The sequence below is a fragment of the Leptodactylus fuscus genome, chromosome 1 (assembly GCF_031893055.1).
Source record: "Leptodactylus fuscus isolate aLepFus1 chromosome 1, aLepFus1.hap2, whole genome shotgun sequence".
NCBI lineage: Eukaryota > Metazoa > Chordata > Amphibia > Anura > Leptodactylidae > Leptodactylus > Leptodactylus fuscus.
Window position 1 is genome coordinate 9,522,539 of NC_134265.1, and position 22,089 is coordinate 9,544,627.

Sequence of the window (22,089 nt, forward strand, 5' to 3'; positions counted from 1 at the left end):
CAATCAAATGGAAGGGATGACCCCACCTATAGGAACCTCCACAGTCCTTAATCAGAGTCAACACCGGCTGAAGGGCACGGCGCATAGCCAATGTGCGGGATGAGACGTCAGGATAGAGCTTGACAGAGGTATTCTCAAAAGGCACCGATCCCATATCCCAGGCACACCTCAGGATGTGTTCCTTGTCCGTGAAGTAATGTAGTCTACACAGAACGTCTCTAGGATTAGCAGGGTCAAGCGGGCCAGAACGTTGGACTCTATGCACACGGTCCATCATGAAGGTAGCATCCAGCGGGCGTTGAGTCGCCATATTGAAAATGGTATTAATACGGCTGATCAGATCATCCTGAGGGCCTTTTTCTGGCACTCCTCGTAATCGAATATTATTTCTGCGACCCCGGTTCTCCTGGTCATCCAGGAGCAAGGCAATTTGTTGAAGGCGGGCCTCAGAGTGGGTTTGATTGCTCTCCACTGCAGACAGGCGTTGTTCCAAAGAGGACAGTGTTTGATCAGTAGCGTCAGCCCTAGTAGTAAGTTGAGACACATCAGACTGGATCGCACCGAGGGCCTGTGCCTGGGATTGTTCCATTCGGGAAACTACAGCATCCAGGTCCTGTTTAGTGGGCAGAGCTTGAATAAGGTCCCGAAGTAGCTGAAAGTCCGCAGAGGCAATATGGGCTGCCGAGCAGGGCAGGGAGGCCGAATCCATGGATTGCACGTCATGTCCAGGGAGGGTGGCAGACAGTGAAGGAGGTGGCTGCGATTGGCGAAGCGGAGGAGATGGAGGAGCCATGTCATCAGTGCCAGACCCAGTAGCCGAGGTTCCAGATCGGGACAGGAAGGTAGAGATTGACGGTGAGTGAGTAAGAGAGCGACTCGGCGTGCGGGAAGGAGCAGTAGAGGTGTTAGGACGTCTTCTGGACATATCACAATGAGAAGCGACCATAGAAAGTAAGGAAGGTACACTCGCAGTATCACCAGGCCTTACATGAGGCGGTCACACAGTTTCATAATCAAACCTGGTACCCATGAGGTGCAAAAGGAGCAATGGGAGAAGTGCTAGTTCCGTGGGGATATACTGCAGAACGTGGAACACACAGCAAGTGGAGGAAGGTGAGGAGCCCCCCCTGATGGTGGAGTAGGGGCTCAGCACTCCCTTCACACCACTGCAGTGCACGACAACAACAAAAAAAAAAAAAAAATTCCCTGCTAGAAAGGTCTCTGAAGAGGGTAAGAAAGTCCAAAAAACAGCAGGGAGTACTCACAGAGTTAGCAGAATGTCCCAGCAGAAAGTGTCAGGATGGGAGCCAAACAGCAGGGGGGGGTGAGGTGTCTCCACTTCAGGCAATGCAGGGAGGCCAGGCAGCAGGTAGAGCAAGGGGTTCAGAGAGCAGAAGAGTTCCCTTACACACTGCATTAACCCCTTCACCAGTGGAAGTGTTGTCAGTTAGTCCCAAGGGACACTGTCTATGTGTGCCAGATGTAAAGGGAGGGGGAGGGAGGCTCACATCAATAGTGCAGACAGAGCAAGGGTTCTCAGACCTTCAGCTATGGCCCTCTAGTATAGCAAGTTTACTGTTGTCCTGAGTGGAGAAGTATCAGTCCGTACATCCAGGTTCCCCTCCCCCCTTAGGCTGTAGCTGCAGTGGCTCCTGGTGTCTACTGCAGGTGACGTTTATGTAGCAGAGCCTTGTTAGTATACTATGCAGCCTGGGAGGATGGTGGTGCGTCTGTGTCTCTCCCCGTGTGTTACCGACCTGAGCGCTTCAGCAGGCTGGGGTCAGATGCAGGTCAGAGCCTTCAGGCTGACACTTCCAGCAGGCCTCTCCGCAGGATTCCTTCTCTGAGGATGATGTCCCAGTGAAGCAGTGCAGTCTGTAGAAGGCCCACTGTCCCCCTGTCACTGGACAAGAGAACGGAACAGCAAGGCAGTGCAGTGGAGGAGAGGTGCTGCGAGAGGACTCTCCGTGTGTGTGCAGCAGCCGGAATCAAGATGGCGGAAGGCTTCAATCCGGACAGGTAGGCCGGAGATTCAAAGACAGCAGGCTCTGTTCGGAGGTGCCTGAAGTCGCCCCAAAAGTAGCTGTAGGGTTGGGGGATGTCCCTTGGAGCACAGGTCTTGAGTTTAGTGGCTTGGATCGGGTAGATGTGATGGAGTAAGTCTGTAGTTAGCAGAGCTTCTATCTAGCACGTCTGCTCGTCCTGACAGCTAGGCCACGCCCCCCATGGAGGATTCCTAAGCCCAACCCGGGGGTGTCCACCTCACCCCCTGATACAGAAGGAGATCAATGGACAGAATATCCTAGAACTCACCCACAAGATGCTGGAGCTGCTGACTGGAGAGGTGACAGTGCTGGGAATGCTGGGACATTATACAGTAACTGGAGGGGTCGGGGTGATGACTGTATCATTGTGTTGTCAGGTTCCTATAAGGTGTCAGGATGTCGCTGTCTATTTCTCCATGGAGGAGTGGGAGTATTTAGAAGGACACAAGGATCTGTACAAGGAGGTGATGATGGAGGACCAGCAGCCCCTCACATCAGCAGGTAATAGACATGACTATATACACATGGACTTCCATTATTTGTATGTACAGAATGAATTCAGTCCCTGTCTGTGTTTCCTACAGGTAGATCCAGTAAGAGGACAACACCGGAGAGATGTCCCAGTCCTCTTCTTCCACAGGATGATGATCAGGTAGATGGAGATATTCCCTATGATGTGTAGACGGGCTGTGAAGTCCTTGTGGTCAGTCTTGTTGTATCCAGCAGTATTATATGGTTATATACATGGGCGGTGTCATTGAGCCGCCATCTAATATGTTTATCCGGCTTCTCACAGACCTGCAGCTACTGTCAGGACATCTTTCATCTTCATGCGGATTAATGATCTAGAACATTCTCTGTGACTTCCCCATTTGTCCGGTGACTTTTACATTATTTGTTTCACAGATTTTCCATCAGGATAAAGATGTGAGCGACATGAATGCTATATCTGTGAGAATAAAGGAAGAGCCCTATGTGAGTGGTGATGAGGAGTGTGAGGAGGACATTCCTACAGGGACCCGCCCAGGTGAGGAGTCACCACTATATAAAGCACAGAAGGGTCACTGATTCTATTCAGACATTGTTTAGACTATTTGTTGTTCCCCGATTCAGGTAAAATACTAATAATACCTGAATATAAATGTGATACCGCTATAGGGGGTAATAAATGTAGTATAGAATAGAACGGACAGCAGGAATATGGACTTGACATCGATGTGAACGAGGCAAATTTCTTCCTCACCTGCTGTCAGTCCTCGTGAAGGGAAAGAATTTACCAGAATTATATAGCAGATTATTTCAGGGAGCGGAAAAATAATCCTCCTGCTCGATCTTCAGGCAGATTCCACCTCAGAGCTCTATGGAAATAAATGGGAGGTGGAAAATCCGGCCTGGCCAGTAAGGAATCTGATGGAGATTCAGGGGCTGATTTGGTAAAGCGGAAAAATTCTTCTTCTGATTTTCTGAAGCAGCTTCTACAAATGTCACTGTGTAAACCTCACCTTAGACCCCAATCACACTATGGAATCTGGACTAGAAAATCTGGTCTGTACATCAGTCACATTTCCCAGCCTGAACTCTGTCCACACACCAGGACTCCCCGTATCTTAGTGATCTATGACGCTAGGAGTCCCTGCTTCCTTGTGACTCCACAGACCCTACTACATACTGTATGGGACAGCAGATCCGCGGTGAGTTCAGGCTGGGAAATCCAGCAGATGTGGTTTGGATTCTATTGTGTGTATGGGGTGTAATACAGTAAGATTTATGGCATCCTACAGTATTATTCCACATAAGTGGCCATATTTAAGCAGCCATGGATTGTGTTCACCTCTACAGTGACCTAGAGCAGTGGTGGCGTCTCCTGCCCCGCTTCATTACTATTCACTATCACTGACCTCCGTCTCAGCACAGTGAATACTAATGAAGTAGGCCGCGCTGCCGTCGTTTGCTGCCTGTGCCACTGACTTCACTTCTTCACACGGTCTGAAGCGTCTCAGGCAGCGGCAGCTCAGTGGGGAATATACTTATAGGGTTATGTTATTCAATAATAGTAATATCAGTTTTCTTCTTGTAAGATGACTGTACCAGGAGCTCAGAGGGACATCTGATATCTACAGATTATACAGCAGAGGATCATGTTATCACACAAGATCCATATGAAGAACATGTCATTAAAACAGATATTTCCTCAGACCTTGAGAAGAAAGATCTTTCTTGTAATTCATCACAGTTTGTTAAGCAAAAAGAAAGCTGCAGAAGGGGCGTTATATATCAGATAATTCACACAGGAGAGAAGCCGTATTCATGTTCAGAATGTGGGAAATGTTTTACTCAGAAATCACACCTTGTTAGACATCAGAAAATTTACGCAGGAGAGAAACCATGTTCATGCTTAGAATGTGGGAAATGTTTTATTTCTAAATCAGACCTTCTTAGGCATCAAAGAACTCACACAGGGGAGAAGCCATTTTCATGTCCAGAATGTGGGAAAGATTTTATATGTAAATCACATCTTGTTAGACATCAGAGAGTTCACACAGGAGAAAAGCCATATTTATGCCCAGAATGTGGGAAATCTTATGCTCAGAAAGCTGATCTAGATATACATCAAAGAAGTCACTCAGCGGAGAAGCCATATTCATGTTCAGAATGTGAGAAATGTTTTACCTATAAATCAAATTTGGTTGAACATCGAAGAACTCACACAGGGGAGAAGCCATTTTCATGTCCAGAATGTGGGAAAGATTTTATCTGTAAATCACATCTTGTTAGACATCAGAGAGTTCACAAAGGGGAGAAGCCATATTCATGCCCAGAATGTGGGAAATGCTTTATCTCTAAATCAGAACTTGTTAAGCATCAAAGAATTCACACAGGGGAGAAGCCATATTCATGTACAGAATGTGAGAAATGTTTTATTTCTAAATCAGATCTTGTTAGACATCAAAGAATTCACACAGGGGAGAAGCCATATTCATGTCCAGGATGTGAGAAATGTTTTACCTACAAATCAAATCTTGTTAAACATCAGAGAATTCACAAAGGGCAGAAGCTTGTTAGTGGACTTTTAGCCTGAAGTCATTGACCTATCTAGGTATTAACAAGGAACTAGACATTCACTGTTTTTGTTAGGTTAAATTATTTATTTTACTCCCCTTTCCCCTCCCTTGACTCTAAGGAGGGTGATTATACCTTCTCCCCTCTTTTCCTAGTTGGGTTATGTACCCTTTTGCTTATTTTTGTTTTGCCTGTTTGTTTAATTATTCCCTCAGATATAATGTTTTCTCTGCTGTGTCAGAGAGTTTGCTTGTTCCCTCCCCCACCCCTTCAATGACTTTACCTCCACTCGTCCCCTGATCCTCTCCCTCCGCCTCCCGACCCACAATCCCAGTTGTGCCTTTTGATGGTTTTATTGTTCTATAAAAATCTTTAATAAAGACAAATAAAAAATATATATTTATTTTACCTTAACCCTTTCCTGCATTCTCACATACATGTATGTGGGTAGTTCCTGCACCCCCTCCTACACGAACGTGATGGTGATCAAGTGGATTCAGAATCAGAGCCTGTGCGATCACCGCAGGATCCTAGCTGTATCTGACAGCCACGCTCCCGTCGCAACATTAGGGATGGTGGTAACAGTATAATAATTGGGATCGATAACCCAGTATGGTTTCGATATTATCGTATTATACTGGGATTAATATCACCAGATTCAGGTCTGGGGAACAGGCGGCTCTGTCACGTCTAGAGACGCCGTGGAGAGCGATCTGCTGCCTGCAACATCCTTCAGCATGACCGGTTTGGCAGTGGGTCAGTAATGGTGCGGGGTGGCATTTCTTTGGAGGGGTACACAGCTCGCCAGAGGTAGCCTGACTGCCATTAGGTACCGAGATGAAATCCTCAGACCCCTTGTGAGACCATATGCTGGTGCGGTTGGCCCTGGGTTCCTCCTATTGCAGGACAATGCCAGACCTCATATGACTGGAGTGTCAGCAGTTCCTGCAAGATGAAGGCATTGAAGCTATGGACTGGCCGCCCGTTCCCCAGACCTGAATCCGATTGAGCACATCTGGGACGTCATGTCTCGTTCCATCGACCAACGTCACATTGCACCACAGACTATCTAGGAGTTGGCAGAAGCTTTAGTCCAGGTCTGGGAGGAGATCCCTAGGGAGGTCATACAGGCACGTGGAGGCCACACACACTACTCAGCCTCATTTCGACATGTTTTTTCAATATTAAAAGTTTTATTGAAATTTTTCATTAACACATATGTGGGGATACACCAACAGAGGGAGAAGAGGGAGAGGGGGGCAAGAGAGGGGCAGAACCTGGAGCAAGAAGGGAGAGAGGGATATTGGCAAAAGGGCAACAAGGGTAGCGGGAGGGGCAGGAGGGGGAAGTAAGGGCCCGTGCACACGGAGTTAACGTGCACGCATTTTAGCATAATACACGTGTATAGAATACACATGTAAAAAAATACACGTGTATTATGCTAAAATGAACACGCGTTAACTCTGTGTGCACAGGCCCTAAGGGAGGCAACATAATACTCTGACGCAGCAGAGTCAAAATACAATCATGAAAATAACAGACGAGCAATCAACTGAACCAATAAGAAAAACATCAGTAAAAAAGAATTCAAGCAGAAAAGCAAAGTCAGGGGGACACAGAAGGGAAAAAGGAGAGGAAATTGGCAGAGTAGTAGAAGTGGTGATGCACTCTACGGTCTCGCTCAGCCACCAGGCTTTCCATTGAGTATAAGCTAAGGAACTCCTTTATCCAAGATAGGAGCGTAGGGGGTGTCGGAGACTTCCACAGTCTGAAAATGACATGCCTCGCTGCCACTAGCATGAATCCTAAGAGTCTACAGGTGGGTTTCTTGAATTCACGAGAAAAGATGGAAAGGAGTAATGGGACGGGATTGTCCGGCAAGTCAACCCCCGTAACTTGTAGGATAATTCGACAAACTCCAGACCAAAAGAGGCGTAGAAGGGGGCATCCCCACCAATTGTGGACCAGCGTGCCACACTTACTGTAGAGTGACACTTCCAGCACCTATCCAAATTGGAAGGGAAAATTTCAAGGAGGACAGCCGGAACTCTGTACCACCTCAAAAGTACTTTATAGTCTCCTGCGCGCTGCATGAGATGGAGAACTTGTGGCAAGCATGGAAGGCAGAGGACCATGCTCCCAGTGGGGATGAAATCCCCAGTTTCCTCTCTCAGCTGTCCGTGAATGCAGGCAAGGCACCATCAGGATCCTCCATCAACATACCATACAGGAAAGAAACAGTGTGGGTGAGGGGCAAAGAGGAAAGGCAAAGATGTTCAAAGGAAAGCAGAGCCCTATGGAGATCACCAGAAAGTTTCAAAGAGGAGTAGAAATCAGAGTTGCATATATTGCCAGTGGAGGGCAACCGAGTCAGGGCGTGAAGTCTGGGCTAATAAGTCAGCATGGGGAAGAAGAGAGGAGGCTGAGGTGACCTGCCTAAACCGCAGGACCGGGTCACCCACAGGGTGAAACATGAAGGGGGAACGGAGCACCGGAGGGAAGTCTGGGTTGCTCGAGAACGTAGTCAAAGGACCGACGTTTGTGAAGAGCTTCCGCGTTGCCCTATATAGGAGGCACACCACCAGTGTCTGTTGAGGAATAAAGGGGAGTGGGAGAGTTTTACTGTCAGACCAGTGCCTCTTATGAAGCCAAGGTAGAGCAGTGAGAAGTAAAGGGCACAGCGACTCCTCAACAGCAACCCAGAGTTTGGAGAAACCGGAGTGGTGCCAGTCGAGAATGTGCGTGGCAACCACAGACAAAAAATATTTAGCACAATCTGGGGCAGTCAATCCTCCTCTCCATTTGGAGCTGGCGATCCGTGGTGGCCCAGCAGCCCAGATGAACTTGCTGAAAGCTGCCCCACCACTGAGAAAAACGGGACGGTAGAATCACAGGGACAATTCAGAAGAGATACAACAGTCGGGGGAGGACTTTCATTTTTAGTAAGTGTTACGGTCAGCAGGGTTTATTAAAAAAAAAAAAAACGAAATAAAGTAAACCCTACGGAGCCCAACTGGGCTTCTGAACTGCTAACACCCTTGTGTGAATACTGGCTGACAGTTAGTGTCACTGCCAGCTAAACAAAAGTAACAGGGTGTGCTCTTGTTAGATTCACAGAGCCACCTGTGCAGTTCAGAGCAGCTGCTACAATAACAAACTGTCTAGCCAGAACTCCTAGACAGAGACCGCCTAAACCCTGTGTGCTGCAGTTCCACCCAACCCACAAGGCAACTACTGCCAAAGCAACTAGCTGTGTGAACACTGACTTAAAAGTACACAGCTAGCTAAGGCCTACAGAGATTTTCCCCACTCAATCACACAAGGCAGCATGCTGCCCAATTAACAGTGGCATTGCTATCACTGGGGAATATTTCTAGCTAGGCCAACTAATATTTCTTGAGGCTGGAACCCATGCACACATACACACACACACAGCAATTAGGTTTTGTGAAGTGATCTTAGAGCGCCGGGCATCCAGACCAGCCTCCTTATATAGGCAAGGGGCGGCCATAAGCAAATAGCCCAGCTGCCCATACGTCCATTGGTTGACACTAGAGATGAGCGAATAGTGAAATATTCGATATTCGTTTCGAATAGCCCCTCAATTTTTTACTATTCGAAAGAATATCGAACCCCATCATAGTCTATGGGGGAAAAATACTTAGTTTCAGGGGAAGCCACTCTAAGGGTGCATTCACACTACGGAACGCCAGCGTGTATCACAGCCGTACACGCCGGCGTTACAGCAGGGCTGCCGGACACTTCCCATTCATTTCTATGGGAGCCGGCATGCGAGCGCTCCCCATAGAAATGAATGGACTGCTTTTTTCCAAATCCACTATGACACCCCAGGAAATGATGCCAACACCCTGGAATGCAACTGGTACAGCAGGGAAAGCATGCCTGGGGGCATCTAACATGCCCAAGTACCTGTATTACGCCACCATTTCGTTGGGATCCCTGTCAGTTTGCGATATGCGGGAGCTGACTTTTTCCCATAGGAATGCTTTGACCAGCGTTGATTGGCCGAATGCCATACAGAGTACAGCATTCGGCCAATCAACGCTGGATCTGCCGGAGGTTTGTCTGTGAGGAGGCAGAGTCTAAGATCGGTCCACAGCAGTATCCACTGTGGTCTGATCTCAGATGTAGCAGTGTTGAGCGCACAGCTCTGCAACACCCGAGATATAGCAGGGTTCAGCGCACACTCAGCTCTGCTGCATCTTGGATGTAGCAGAGCTCAGCGCATGGCTAGCTCTGCTACATCTTGGGTGTAGCAGAGCTCAGCGCACGGCCAGCTCTGCTACATCTCGGGTGTAGCAGAGCTCAGCGCACAGCCAGCTCTGCTACATCTGAGATCGGATCAGAATGGAGACTGCTGTGGACCAATCTTAGACTCTGCCTCCTCCAGCAGAACCAGCGTTGATTGGCTGAATGCTGTACTCTGTATGGCATTTGGCCAATCAACGCTGGTCAATGCATTCCTATGCCGAGATGTAGCAATGCTGGCCATGCGCACAGTTTGGCTACACCGGAGATGCAGCCGAGCTGAGCGCCCGGCCAGCACAGTTACACTGGAGATATGAACCCTGCTGCACACTCAGCTCTGCTGCATTGGAGATGCGCTGAACCCTGCTGCACACTCAGCTCTGCTGCATTAGAGATGTAGTAGAGCTGAGTGTGCGCTGAACCCTGCTGCACACTCAGCTCTGCTGCATCAGAGATGTAACAGAGCTGAGTGTGCGCTGAACTTTTCTGCAAACTCAGCTCTGCTGCATCAGAGATGTAGCAGAGCTGAGTGTGCGCTGAACCCTGCTGCACACTCAGCTCTGCTGCATCAGAGATGCGCTGAACACTGCTGCACACTCAGCTCTGCTGCATCAGAAATGCACTGAACCCTGCTGCACACTCAGCTCTGCTGCATCAGAGATGCGCTGAACACTGCTGCACACTCAGCTCTGCTGCATCAGAAATGCGCTGAACCCTGCTGCACACTCAGCTCTGCTGCATCAGAGATGCGCTGAACACTGCTGCACACTCAGCTCTGCTGCATCAGAGATGTAACAGAGCTGAGTGTGCGCTTAACCCTGCTGCACACTCAGCTCTGCTGCATCAGAGATGCGCTGAACCCTGCTGCACACTCAGCTTTGCTGCATCATAGATATAGCAGAGCTGAGTGTGCGCTGAACCCTGCTGCACACTAAGCTTTGCTGCATCAGAGATGCGCTGAACCCTGCTGCACACTCAGCTCTGCTGCATCAGAGATGTAGCAGAGCTGAGTGTGTGCTGAACTCTACTGCACACTCATCTCAGCAGAGCTGGGTGTTCAGCAGGGTTCAGCGCACACTCAGCTCTGCTACATTTCCGGAGTAGCCGAGCTGAGCGCACGGCCAGCTCTGCTTCATCTCCGGTGTAGCCAAGCTGAGTGCATGGCCAGCACTGCTACATCTCGGCATAGGAATGCATTGATTGGCCAAATGCCATATAGAGTACAGCATTCGGCCAATCAACGCTGGTTCTGCTGAAGGAGACGGAGTCTAAGATCGGTCCACAGCAGTCTCCATTCTGGTCCGATCTTAGACTCCGCCTCATCAAAGATGAGCCTCCGGCAGAACCAGCGTTAATTGGCCGAATGCTGTACTCTGTATGGCATTCGGCCAATCAACGCTGGTCAATGCATTCCTATGGGAAAAGTCAGCTTGCGCATATCGCAAGCTGACAGGGATCCCAACCAGATAGAGCCCCAAAGAGCTGGGTAACATTCCCACCTAAATAAAGGTAATCCCTAGCTAACCCTGCCTGTACATCTATCCCTGTCTCACAGTCACATAGTTCACAGTCTCATATGAACCGGATATTAAATCCACGATTCTTATAAATTGGAGGTCACCTGATTTACCCAGCCAATTACTTTTTCCGATTTTTTTTCGATGCTTCCGTTGTCGTAGTTCCTGTCCCACCTCCCCTGCGCAATTATTGGTGCAAAAAAAGCGCCAGGGAAGGTGGGAGGGGAATCGAATTTTTAGTGAGTTTGCCACCTGGTGTTCAACTGGAATCGAACATCTCGAACAGCCTGATATCCGATCGAACATGTACTCGATGGAACTCTGTTCGCTCATCTCTATCTATTATATCTACAGAAACGCTGACATTCTACGTACAGGTATAATAGAGGCAGAGGAAAACTGTGAATTTTCTGTGGAAAATGCTGCCGAAAAAAACAAATGCGTTTCGGCCGCGGTCTTTTCTGCAATGGTTTCTGGCTGGGGCTCACTAAATGGGCCTTATAGAGAGCGAAAGGGCTCAGTGAGCTGACACATGGTGACGTCTGATATATTTCATGTAGATTTCGCCGTCCTACAGTCATGGCCAAAAGTTTTGAGAATGACACAAATCTTCTATTGTCACATGATCTGCTCCCTCTGGTTTCTGTGTGTTTGTCAGATGTTTTATCACATACAGAAATATAATTGCAATCATATTCTGAGTAACAAAAGCTTATATTGACAGTTAGAATGAGTTAATGCAGCAAGTCAGTATTTGCAGTGTTGACCCTTCTTCTTCAGGACCTCTGCAATTCTCCCTGGCATGCTCTCAATCAACTTCTGGACCAAATCCTGACTGATAGCAGTCCATTCTTGCACAATCAATGCTTGCATTTTGTCAGAATTTGTAGGTTTTTGTTTGTCCACCCGTCTCTTGATGATTGACCACAAGTTCTCAATAGGATTAAGATCTGGGGAGTTTCCAGGCCATGGACCAAAAATCTCTATGTTTTGTTCCCTGAGCCATTTAGTTATCACCTTTGCTTTATGGCAAGGTGCTCCATCATGTTGGAAAAGGCATTGTTGATCGCCAAACTGCTCTTGGACGGTTGGGAGAAGTTGATCTTGGAGGACATTCTGGTACCATTCTTTATTCATGGCTGTGTTTTTAGGCAAGACTGTGAGAGCCGATTCCCTTGGCTGAGAAGCAACCCCACACAGGAATGGTTTCAGGATGCTTTACAGTTGGCATGAGACAAGACTGGTGGTAGCACTCACCTCGTCTTCTCAGAATAAGCTGTCTTCCAGATGTCCCAAACAATCGAAAAGGGGATTCATCAGAGAAAATGACTTTACCCCAGTCCTCAGCAGTCCACTCCCTGTACCCTTTGCAGAATATCAGTCTGTCCCTGATGTTTTTTCTGGAGGGAAGTGGCTTCTTCGCTGCCCTCCTTGAGACCAGGCCTTGCTCCAAGAGTCTCTGCCTCACAGTGCGTGCAGATGCACTCACACCTGCCTGCTGCCAGTCCTGAGCAAGCTCTGCACTGCTGGTAGCCTATTCCCGCAGCTGAAACACTTTTAAGAGATGGTCCTGGCGCTTGCTGGTCTTTCTTGGCCGCCCTGGAGCCTTTTTGCCAACAATGGAACCTCTCTCCTTGAAGTTCTTGATGATGCGATAGATTGTTGACTGAGGTGCAATTTTTCTAGCTGCGATACTCTTCCGTTAGGCCATTTTTGTGCAGTGCAATGATGACTGCATGTGTTTCTTTAGAGATAATCATGGTTAACAGAAGAGAAACAATGATGCCAAGCACCAGCCTCCTTTTAAAGTGTCCAGTGGTGTCATTCTTACTTAATCATGACAGATTGATCTCCAGCCCTGTCCTCATCAACACCCACACCTGTGTTAATGGAGAAATCACTGAAACAATGTTAGCTGGTCCTTTTAAGGCAGGGCTGCAATGATGTTGAAATGTGTTTTGGGGGATAAAGTTCATTTTCTAGGCAAATATTGACTCTGCAAGTAATTGCTGTTAAGCTGATCACTCTTTATAACATTCTGGAGTATATGCAAATTGCCATTAGGAAAACTGAAGCAGTAGACTTTGTAAAAATTAATATTTGTATCATTCTCAAAACTTTTGGCCATGACTGTACTATCCATCTACTGAACAAAGAAACTGCTGATCATAGTTTGTAGTAGACAGGACAAAGCTGAGGCTACCAATAATTTCACTAAATAATTAATTGTAAAGAACTATTAGAAAGATTTTTTTTAAAAAAAAAAAATACAAAATGGGATAAATTTAATATTGTTGAAGCCCCAGATTTCCAGCATTTGTTGCACCAGAATTTTGATGCTTATTATCAACTATCAGTACCCGCGACTTCGTCCGCAGAACCCTGACCCCCTGCACGACCCACCTGTAGCGCCGCGCAGGCTTCTTCCTTTGCCTTGTGTCCACAGCGGCTCCCTTTTCCTCATCTCCCCCCTGGCGCCCGCCAACCCCCTTTTTTCCTACCCACTCCCTCATGTGCTCGCTTCTTTCTCCTACCCCGTGCCCCTTTTCCCCCCCTAGCCCTGTGTCCCCTTCCCCCCAACCCCATTCCACCGTGTTATCTACCCAGTGCCCCCTTTTTCCCACCACCCCATGCCCCCCTCCCTGTCTTACCTACCCAGTGACCCCTTCCCCCTCCCCAGACCCTGTGTCACCTTTCCCCCCACCAACCTGTGCCCATGGCCTCACCAACCCCCAGGCTCCCCTCCCGCGGTAAGCCATGTGCCCCCATTCCATCTGTGGGCGCTGTGGCGGCCCTGTCCCCCTTCCAGTGGCCCCCGGGTTTACCTGCCCATGCCCCCCATTCTCGTGTCCCCTACTGGACCGGCAACCTCCTCACTCCCAACACCCCACCCCTCTCCCTTCTCAAAGTCCCCTAACTCGCCTGTCATAACAACCCTTCTCCCGCGGCCGAATGACACTATAGATAGCCCTGAGCAGACACCGGCGACATCCCCGACAGACATGCAGAGTCCAGAGGCCGCAGCCGCCACGGGACAGCACGCCAAACCGGCGTTCCAGACCGCGGCGCAGGCGACCCCCTGTCCGGCCGCGGCAGAGCACTGCGGTCCTGTGGTAAGCCCACACAGATGGAGCAGCGTACACACTTCTTGCTGCCCCAGAGTACGGGCGCTGGTTCAGGACGCTCTGGAACTCTGAGAGACACCATGTTCTTGTGGACGCCGGCCGATAGCTCCGCCCACATATAGAAGCGGCACCCATCCAGGTGAGCTGTTGATGGGGCTGGGATGACGTCATCCCAGGTCCTACAGCGTCCCAGGTCCTGCAGCGAATTCAAAAGTGAAAAGCACCGGTCACGGGAGTGAATTGCGGTGGTATACGGGAATTCCATGTAGCCTATCGTTCAATCTGGGACCCACGGTGTATGTGCGCAATTTCAGCCAAATCCGTTCGCCTGTCTAAGTGTCATTGTGTCCCCTTTCCAACCCCCCTTCCCTCCCCCCCTGACCCCTTTGCACCCACCCCCGCAACCCCGGCCTCCTCTCCTGCCTGGGGTTAGGAGCTAGGCCCGAGAGGGCAATAGGGAGTTTGTGGCTTGCTATGCTAAAAAGTGTGTGGGATTGCAGAGCTGGTGGTATGAGTTATGGTTTTGTGGGGGGTCCTGGCAAAAATGTATGTCTGCGATTGTGACGAAAAGTAGCCTATCGTTCAATCCTGCCTAGGAACTATGTTTGTTGAAAATTTGAGCCAAATCGGTTGAGCAGTTTTTGCGTGATTGGGGAACAAACATCCAAACATCTAAACATCCAAACATTGTATGTAAAAAATTCTTTAACTCAAAAAACAGCAAAAATCATTAAGGATCAGATGTGATAGGACAGTAAATATTACACTAAAAAAACAAAAAAACAAAACGAAGTTATAAAATGAGGCGTGGCCTGGATATGGTTCTGAGTCACCTTAGAGCTTTTTGACCAAGTATTAGCTGATATCAGTGACTCTACGCCGCTCTTATGTCTCAGAGATCCCGGGGATGATCAACAGACCCCACCAAACCTGTTTTATTCCGCAGCAGAAGACTTATCCGGAGGTTCCTTACCGGAGCTCCTACACCTAACACGGCAGACGGTGAGCAAGCTTCCATATATTGATGTTGATTCTCCCCTAGGTGATTGTCCTCTGAGACTAAAAGAAGAACTCCATCTGTTCCTGTATCCTTAACCCAGACCACCATTGGACATTGTATTCATCCTGAGTTGGCCTCAGTAGGAGACACATCATGTCCCCCTCTGCCTAGTGTTTTAATGGACTATCTATAGGTTCTGCATTATTTGATAATTCATATAATGGAGTCCTTTTGCTGGCCACCCCATCTCCCCTCCCCCATTTCTTTCTATTTTCATTTTTTTTTTTTATTACTAGTTTGGTGTAGTAGAAACATATTGACCCTGGCATCCCTGTCCTCGGAGCTTCTGTTCTTCACCCAAACCTCAGTCACCTCCCCACATAGGGTGTGTTCATAGAAGACTTTTGCTTTTACCCTTGCCCTGGGTTAAGGTCCCAGAGTTCAACAGGAACTACTAAATACCTTGACTACATAACCCCCCCCCCTTTCTTCTCTGCCTTTTCCTAACCTTCCCCCACTATTCTTTTTCTCTCTTCTCCTCTTTTATAATAATTGACTTCATGCAGAGAAATGACCAGACTTCAGTTGTGCTCCCTGAACATCAGAGGTTTCAACATGCTGAAGAAGAGGACCCAGGTACTCTACAACAAGCACAAGATCCTACTGCTACAGGAAACCTGCTTTAAGACGGGCCACGTGCCCACGATAATAAACAGATATTTCCTTCTCTGGCTCCACAGCTCCAACCCTGATGGTAAATGAAAGGGAGTTAGTGTTGGCTTATATAAACACCTCCAAGACAAGGTCATTTCTGATGCACGGTGTAGATACTTGTTTCTAAAATACCTATCCATGAGAAATTATTCACAATCCCTAATTTCAATGTCCCACATCAGAGCCAAGCTCAAGTCTGTAGCTCCTTTCCTTCTGCCTTAGCTAAATTTGCTCAAGGATCGGTGTTCATGGCAGGAAACCTGAGATTAACCGTGGATGTAACAATGGATTCCTTGTCGGGCAGGTCTCCCATCCCTTTGTCACATTTACAATTTCTGAAATTTAAGGTTGCTGACATGAGATTTGTCAACATCTGGTGGATCCTTCATCCTCAGGTCACACCTACACCTATGTTTCACACAAGTCCACAACACTCACAGTAGATTTTACTATTTATCAAGGCGAGGTGAGTGGGGCTGAACTCTTAACCCCAACCTTCTCAAAGACCCAGCATGCACAGTGGTGATTTCACAAACCATTATGGGCTTTCTTCACCATCACAAGCATGATGTGACCCCTCTCCAGATACAATGGGAAGCACTAAAGAGTGTCAGTGGAGGGTTTTCATTCAACAAGCAAAGAAGGTGAAGCAGGAGAGTGTCTCTGAGAGCTCATGCCTTTTTACTCAAATACAAACACCTGAATTCTCCCATAAACGTAACAGGGATTCACAAACACTGGTGGACCGACTGAAAGTTAAGTGCCAAGTGAAAGGCCGTGTAGATCCCAAATATGAAGCGCACAAATGCACTAAAAGGTTCCATTAGGAATTCAATAACAAAAGCGGCAGCGCCATAGAAAAAATTTCTCCACCAATGGGAGCCCACTGCATTTGTTTCGACCATTACAAATGACATTGAGAAGTCCTTGTCCCATCCTGATGCTCTAGCTCAATCTTTCCAAGACTACTACCGAAATCTCTACAATCTTAGGGACCCCTCTCAGATTTACAACTGCAAGAGATGCAAAACAGGATCAACAATTATGTGTGAATTCTCTGATGTCTAACAAGATCTGATTTAGAGATAAAACATCTCCCACACTCTGGGCATTAATATGGCTTCTCCCCAGTGTGAATCTTTTGATGTCGAACAAGGTGTGATTTAGAGATAAAACATTTCCCACATTCTGGGCATGAATATGGCTTCTCCCCTGTGTGAGTTCTTTGATGTACAACAAGAAATAGTTTAGAAATAAAACATTTCCCACATTCTGGGCATGAATGTGGCTTCTCCCCTTTGTGAATCTTTTGATGTTGAAAAAGACTTGATTTATGAGTAAAACATTTCCCACATTCTGGGCATAAATAAGGCTTCTCCCCTGTGTGAGTTCTTTGATGTTCAACAAGACTTGATTTATAAGTGAAACATTTCCCACATTCTGGGCATGAAAATGGCTTCGGCACTGTGTGAGTTCTTTGATGTTCAACAAGTCTGGATTTATGAGTGAAACATTTCTCACATTCTGGGCATGAATATGGCTTATCCACTGCGTGAATAATTTGATGATGAACAAGATTTGATTTCCTAGTAAAACATTTCCCACATTCTGGGCATGAATAACGCTTCTCCCCTGTGTGAATCATTTGATGTTGAACAAGATTACATTTCCTAGTAAAACATTTCCCACATTCTGGGCATGAATATGGCTTCTCCCCTGTGTGAGATCTTTGATGATTAACAAGATGTGATTTCCGAGTAAAACATTTCCTACATTCTGGGCATGAATATGACTTCTCTCCTGTATGAATCTTTAGATGTTGAACAAGACTTGATTTCTGAGTAAAACATTTCCCACATTCTCTGCATGAATATGGCTTCTCTCCTGTGTGAGTTCTCTGATGTATAACACCCGTTCTGCATCTTTTATTTATCTTAACAGACTGCGATGAATTAGAAAAAAGTTTTTTCTTCTGAAGGGCTGAGGGTATGTCTGGGGTAATGGCATGCTCTTCATATGGATCTAGTGTGATTCCATGATCCTCTGCTTTATAATCTGTAGATATCAGCTGTCCCTCTGAGCTCTTGGTACAGTCATCTGACAAGAAGAAAACGGATGTTACTATTATTGAATAACATAGAGAGACTGGTCCTGACACACCTACACCCCCTACTGAGCTCCGCTCTGGACCCCCTTCAGTTTGCCTATCGGCCAGGCATTGGAGTAGATGACGCCATCATCCACCTTCTTCATAGAGCTCTGGAGAAACCCGGGAACACTGTGAGAATAATGTTCTTTGATTTCTCCAGTGCATTCAACACCATTCAGCCAGGGCTACTGAGGGAGAATCTGAACCTTTGTGGAGTGGACCATCACCTGTCCAACTGGATCCTAGACTACCTGACAAACCACCCTCAGTATGTGAGAGCCCCGGACTGTGTGTCTGACACTGTGATCTGTAGTACGGGGGCACCACAAGGTACAGTTCTTGCCCCATTTCTCTTCACACTGTACACTGCTGACTTCAGGCACAACTCATCCAGCTGTTACTTACAGAAGTACTCCGATGTCTCTGCTATAGTCGGCCTTATCACTAATGGTGACGAAAGGGAATACAGAGACTTAAATCGGGACTTTGTTGAATGGTGCCAGCAGAAACACCTCGGGATTAATGCTGGGAAGACCAAGGAGATGGTGTTGGACTTTAGTAAACGGAGAAGTGCTCCGACCCCGGTGGAGATCCAAGGAACATGCATTGAGATAGTCAGGACCTATAAGTATCTGGGCGTGATCCTCAATAATAAACTAGACTGGGCTAATCACCTGGAGGCGCTGCACAGGAAGGGCCACAGCAGACTACCTGCTCAGGAGGCTGAGGGCCTTCAGAGTCCAGGGGCCACTTCTTAGGGCCTTTTTCAACTCTGTGGTTGCTTCAGCCATCTTTTTCGGTGTGGCCTGCTGGTGTAGCAGTATATCAACCAGGGACAGAAATAGACTTCACAGGCTGATCAGAAGGGCCAGCTCTGTGCTGGGGAGCCCCCTGTATCCAGTACAGGTGGTGGGTGACAGAAGGATACTGTCTATGGTGACCTCCATGCGGGAGAACAAATCCCACCTCATGTATGGGACCTTGATGGCACTTGGCAGCACTGTAAGTGACCGTCTGCTTCACACCAAGTGTGAGAATGAGCTATCGGAGGTCCTTCCTCCCAACCTCGACCAGGCTGTATAATCTACATCAGTCCAAGCGAAGACTCCGCACAGAGAACTAATGATTATGACTATGAAGTCTTCCTTCTTTCTTCTTCTGTTCCTTAGCTGCTATGGACTCCTAGTATATCTTCTCTTCTCAGCTTATGTGTGTCTACTTCTGTAATATATTACTGTGTATTATCCTGTATCTGTATTACTATGCTGCAGTAACATGCTGAAATTTCCCCAATGTGGGACTATTATAGAATTATCTTATCTTATCACCTTATAAGTACAGTGTTGGCTAAAAGTATTGGCACCCCTGCAATTCTGTCAGATAATACTCAGTTTCTTCCAGAAAATGATTGCAAGCACAAATTCTTTGGTATTATTATCTTCATTTAATTTGTCTTAAATGGAAAACCACAAAAAGAATTGTCAAAAAGCCAAATTGGATATAATTCCACAGAAAACATAAAAAAAGGGGGTGGACAAAAGTATTGGCACTGTTTGAAAAATCATGTGATGCTTCTCTAATTTGTGTAATTAACAGCACCTGTTACTTACCTGAGGCAGTTAACAGGTGGTGGCAATAACTAAATCACACTTGCAGCCAGTTGAAATGGATTAAAGTTGACTCAACCTCTGTCCTGTGTCCTTGTGTACCACATTGAGCATGGAGAAACGAAAGAAGACCAAAGAACTGTGAGGACTTGAGAAGCAAAATTGTGAGGAAGCATGAGCAATCTCAAGGCTACAAGTCCATCTCCAAAGACCGGAATGTTCCTGTGTCTACCGTGCGCAGTGTCATCAAGAAGTGTAAAGCCCATGGCACTGTGGCTAACCTCCCTAGATGTGGACGGAAAAGAAAAATTGACGAGAGATTTCAACACAAGATTGTGCAGATGGTGGATAAAGAACCTCGACTAACATCCAAACAAGTTCAAGCTGCCCTGCAGTCCGAGGGTACAACAGTGTCACCCCGTACTATCCGTCAGCATCTGAATGAGAAGGGACTGTATGGTAGGAGACCCAGGAAGACCCCACTTCTTACCCAGAGACATAAAAAAGCCAGGCTGGAGTTTGCCAAAACTCACCTGAGAAAGCCAAAAACGTTCTGGAAGAATGTTCTCTGGTCAGAGGAGACAAAAGTAGGAAAAGGCGTCAACATTAGAGTTTACAGAAAAAAAAGAGGCCTTCAAAGAGAAGAAGACGCCCCCTACAGTCAGACATGGCGGAGGTCCCTGATGGTTTGGGGTTGCTTTGCTGCCTCTGGCACTGGACTGCTTGACCGTGTGCATGGCATTATGAAGTCTGAAGACTACCAACAAATTCTGCAGCATCATGTAGGGCCCAGTGTGAGAAAGCTGGGTCTCCCTCAGAGGTCATGGGTCTTCAAGCAGGACAATGACCCAAAACACACTTCAGGTCAGCACTAGAAAATGGTGGTGAGAGAAAGCCCTGGAGACTTGTAAAGTGGCAGTAATGAGTCCAGCCCTGAATCCCATAGAACACCTGTGGGGGAGGGGGAGAGATCTCTTGATGGCAGTTTGGAGAAGGCCCCCTTCACATCTCAGGGGGGACCTGGAGCAGTTTGCCAAAGAAGAAGGGTCTAAGATTCCAGTAGAGCCTTGTAAGAAACTCATTGCTGGTTAGCGGAAGCGGTTGTGCGCAGTTATTGTGTCTAAAGGTTGTGCTACCAAGTATTAGGCTGAGGGCGCCAATACTTCTGTCTGGGCCATTTTTGGAGTTTTGTGTAAAATGATCAATGATTTGACTTTTTTTTTCATTCTCTTTTGTGTTTTTTCATTGCAAGCAAAATAACTGAAGATATTACCAAAGAGTTTGTGCTGTGTAATCATTATCTGGGGGACACCGGGGATTATCTGACAGAATTGCAGGGGCGCCAATACTGTATATTCCCCACTGAGCTGCCGCTGCCTGAGACGCTTCAGACCGTGTGAAGAAGTGAAGTCAGTGGCTCAGGCAGCAAACGACGGCAGCGCGGCCTACTTCATTAGTATTCACTGTGCTGAGACGGAGGTCAGTGATAGTGAATAGTAATGAAGCGGGGCAGGAGACGCCACCACTGCTCTAGGTCACTGTAGAGGTGAACACAATCCATGGCTGCTTAAATATGGCCACTTATGTGGAATAATACTGTAGGATGCCATAAATCTTACTGTATTACACCCCATACACACAATAGAATCCAAACCACATCTGCTGGATTTCCCAGCCTGAACTCACCGCGGATCTGCTGTCCCATACAGTATGTAGTAGGGTCTGTGGAGTCACAAGGAAGCAGGGACTCCTAGCGTCATAGATCACTAAGATACGGGGAGTCCTGGTGTGTGGACAGAGTTCAGGCTGGGAAATGTGACTGATGTACAGACCAGATTTTCTAGTCCAGATTCCATAGTGTGATTGGGGTCTAAGGTGAGGTTTACACAGTGACATTTGTAGAAGCTGCTTCAGGAATTCAGAAGAAGAATTTTTCCGCTTTACCAAATCAGCCCCCGAATCTCCATCAGATTCCTTACTGGCCAGGCCGGATTTTCCACCTCCCATTTATTTCCATAGAGCTCTGAGGTGGAATCTGCCTGAAGATCGAGCAGGAGGATTATTTTTCCGCTACCTGAAATAATCTGCTGTATAATTCTGGTAAATTCTTTCCCTTCACGAGGACTGACAGCCGGTGAGGAAGAAATTTGCCTCGTTCACATCGATGTCAAGTCCATATTCCTGCTGTACGCTCTATTCTATACTACATTTATTACCCCCTATAGCGGTATCACATTTATATTCAGGTATTATTAGTATTTTAGCTGAATCGGGGAACAACAAATAGTCTAAACAATGTCTGAATAGAATCAGTGACCCTTCTGTGCTTTACATAGTGGTGACTCCTCACCTGGGCGGGTCCCTGTAGGAATGTCCTCCTCACACTCCTCATCACCACTCACATAGGGCTCTTCCTTTATTCCCATAGATATAGCATTAATGTCGCTCACATCTTTATCCTGATGGAAAATCTGTGAAACAAATAATGTAAAAGTCACCAGACAAATGGGGAAGTCACAGAGAATGTTCTAGATCATTAATCCGCATGAAGATGAAAGATGTCCTGACAGTAGCTGCAGGTCTGTGAGAAGCCGGATAAACAT

General features: G+C 47.2%; 1 protein-coding gene and 1 pseudogene across 1 annotated transcript in view; one reads left to right on the top strand and one right to left on the bottom strand.

The window, feature by feature from the left end:
* The window catches only part of LOC142189744 (uncharacterized), a 107,792-nt pseudogene extending 102,567 nt beyond the window's left edge, over positions 1–5,225 (top strand).
* LOC142191151 (uncharacterized) overlaps positions 1–22,089 on the bottom strand; it is a 1,229,165-nt gene that overhangs the window by 984,157 nt on the left and 222,919 nt on the right. The window contains 1 exon segment of the mRNA XM_075262334.1: positions 16,884–17,634. Within this exon segment, the coding sequence (XP_075118435.1) occupies positions 16,884–17,634 (751 nt within the window).